Here is a 2,701-nt window from a genome sequence, read left to right as displayed (position 1 = left end):
GCAACCACACTAATCACCGCGTCACAGTGCTGCCTCCTAAAATATGAAGTTTGTAAATATTTAAGGCAGTATGGAGGAGAAGGTGTTTTCTGAAATCACTTCCGTCACTAATTTGACACCTGAGGAAGTGAATGATGAACAGATTGTTAGGCTAGCAGAGGTGCAGAACAAATTGGATGACTTGCATAGAGAGAGGGCTGATGGGGGCCTTTGTAGGAACTAGGTTAAAATGGCTGTAACATGGAGAGCAAATGTCAGCTTTTTTTCTTTTTTTTTTTAATTAGAAAAGAAAAGAGCTAAATATAATCTTTTGTCACAGCTGAACATTAATGGACCTTTTACTGCTAATGCAGATGATATATCTAAATTTTGTTATAATTACTATTCTAATCTATACAGATCAAAGTTCAATGAACGTAACTTTACATTGTTTTGTCAACATCTTGATGAATTTGATCCTATAAGTGAGGAGGACTGTTTATCATGTGAAGCTTGGAAGGTGAAATTAAGGAGGCTATCCATTCACTCACAAACAATAAATCGCTTGGTAACGATGGAGGGGAAAAAATGTTTTTTGATTGTCCAAGGGGAGAAAAGCCAAAAATAAATAAATAAATAAATTTAAACCGCCAAAGCCATACACTCCTGTGCTTTTGCACCAGAAAAAAATACTGTTTAAAATGCTTTAAAACACGATCTCAGAGTACATTCAAAAAACAATCGGTGAGGACAAATGCAAAACTTGGAGCAAATGTAAAAAAAGAAATGAAGATGCATACATCAATTTCAATTTCAATTTCAATTTTATTTGTATAGCCCAATATCACAAATTACAAATTTGCCTCAGTGGGCTTAACAGCAACACAACATCCTGTCCTTAGACCCTCTCATCGGATAAGGAAAAACTCCCTAAAAAACCCCTTTAACAGGGAGAAAAAATAGGAAGAAACCTCAGGGAGAGCAACAGAGGAGGGATCTCTCTCCCAAGACGGACAGCGTGCAATGGATGTTGTGTTCACGCAATTTACATAATACAACATTGAAAGAGGATAACAGAATTATAATGGACATAAAATTTATGAAGAACATGATGCACAGGATGCCAAGCAGTGTCCACGTGCCAACGGAGCAGTCCAGGACCCAAGCCACGCGACCAGCATCATCATGTCATCAATAAGTAAGTTTAAACAACTCTTTAAAAATAAAATATTGAACAGATATAGGATGGATGAACAAAGAGGTGGACTGGAATAACATGACATGATACATGACGTGTAAGGTGCCTTGTTTGACTTGTACTGTTTTGTTTATTTTGATTTCCATACATTTTTTTCACTTTTTTGTCTTAAAAGTTTTGTTTTGTTTTGATTTGACTGATAATGTATAAGAAAGGGGTAGGACCAGAAAAGTTCTTTACTTCATCCTACGCCCTTTTCGAACATGGTCCAGTTATTACTTGTTTTGTTACAGAGAGTTTGTAAAATATGTTCACTATTATTTCCATTTGTTCTTGTATTCCAACCTATATGTTTTATTTTGTTATTTTAACAATGTTCGAAATAAAATCAATATCAATCTTTACAGGTGGAATTTTATACTTTGCGATGCTTTTATATTGACATTACGGTAATCAAAATGCTTTTCTGTTGGAATTTAAACTTGCGCCCGAAAACACGGAGAGTCGACTCTGCACGGATTGGTTCAGTTCCACCAATCACATAGCGCCTCCGCTGATGACGTATCTCAAACGCTATCGTGATGGCCGATGTAGTGGTAAGTACAAGTCGTTTCTGCTCGAAACAGTAATAAACCGTATCAGTTTTTGGTTTTACTCGTACTTATTGACAACGTGGGGTTCAACGAGGCGTCACCACTCAGGGTGTATTAATGTTATCTGCCAGTAAAATTTTTGTTACAATAGTTAGCGTCAAATTAATGGACATTAGTTAGAACAATACTATTGGTTACGATTTTCAAAATAAGTTTGTAACAGAACGCAGAGATGTGACAATTACGATGAAAATTAAAGTCTCAGGCTAGATACCGTTAATGTACCCAAGTACTATATTGTTTGATTTTGTGAATCAGGCGATAACAATAACCAGTTTTAACTGAGAAATACAGATAAGATGTATAACTGCCTATTTTATATAGCCATGGTGATGTCAAATTATATAATATGCATTGAGTTGTACAACATCAAGAGAAACTGAGTCGTTGAGAAAATCGAAAAGTATATACCCATAATATTAAAACACGTACCCTTGCTGTAAGAGACCAACATGAAAGATGGCAGATAGCGTTGGAGAATTTACCATGAGAGACAACCATTTTACATCAACTTGGCTGGACTCAGGTTTAATCAATTGTTTGGACTCGCATTTAAGGAAATGTCAATTTACAATAATTTAGTGTGGTGGGAGTTAATAATTTGATGAAGCGACGACATCTGCGATTTAAAAGACAAGGCGTGTGTGGTGTTTATTTTGAAAAGGAACCACTAAACCGGAAATAAAGTTTCCTTGCTTGACGCAGTTTTGATTGCTTGATGCCGGTGTTAACTGTTTTAGCGCGATCAAAAATGGTTAGCGCTAGTGACCGGCAAACCACACGGTATATTGGCGAACGTTTCGGATGATTGTGACGGATCGAAATAAATATATGCAAACATCGTTTCATGTAATTAATGTAAAGTCGCATG

At 36.1% G+C, this 2,701-nt stretch overlaps 1 protein-coding gene across 2 annotated transcripts in view; it reads left to right on the top strand.

Annotated features, from left to right (window-relative positions):
• The first annotated feature begins 1,755 nt into the window (after positions 1–1,755).
• nfatc2ip (nuclear factor of activated T cells 2 interacting protein) overlaps positions 1,756–2,701 on the top strand; it is a 63,577-nt gene continuing 62,631 nt past the window's right edge. For both annotated transcript variants that reach the window (XM_056288324.1, XM_056288323.1), the window contains exon 1: positions 1,756–1,773. In XM_056288324.1, coding sequence (XP_056144299.1) covers positions 1,759–1,773 — 15 coding nt within the window. In that variant the 5' untranslated portion in view covers positions 1,756–1,758. The remainder of the gene's footprint in view (positions 1,774–2,701) is intronic.

The sequence above is a fragment of the Lampris incognitus genome, chromosome 10 (genome assembly GCF_029633865.1).
Source record: "Lampris incognitus isolate fLamInc1 chromosome 10, fLamInc1.hap2, whole genome shotgun sequence".
Taxonomy (NCBI): Eukaryota; Metazoa; Chordata; class Actinopteri; order Lampriformes; family Lampridae; genus Lampris; species Lampris incognitus.
This window is presented reverse-complemented; position numbering and strand designations above follow the sequence as displayed.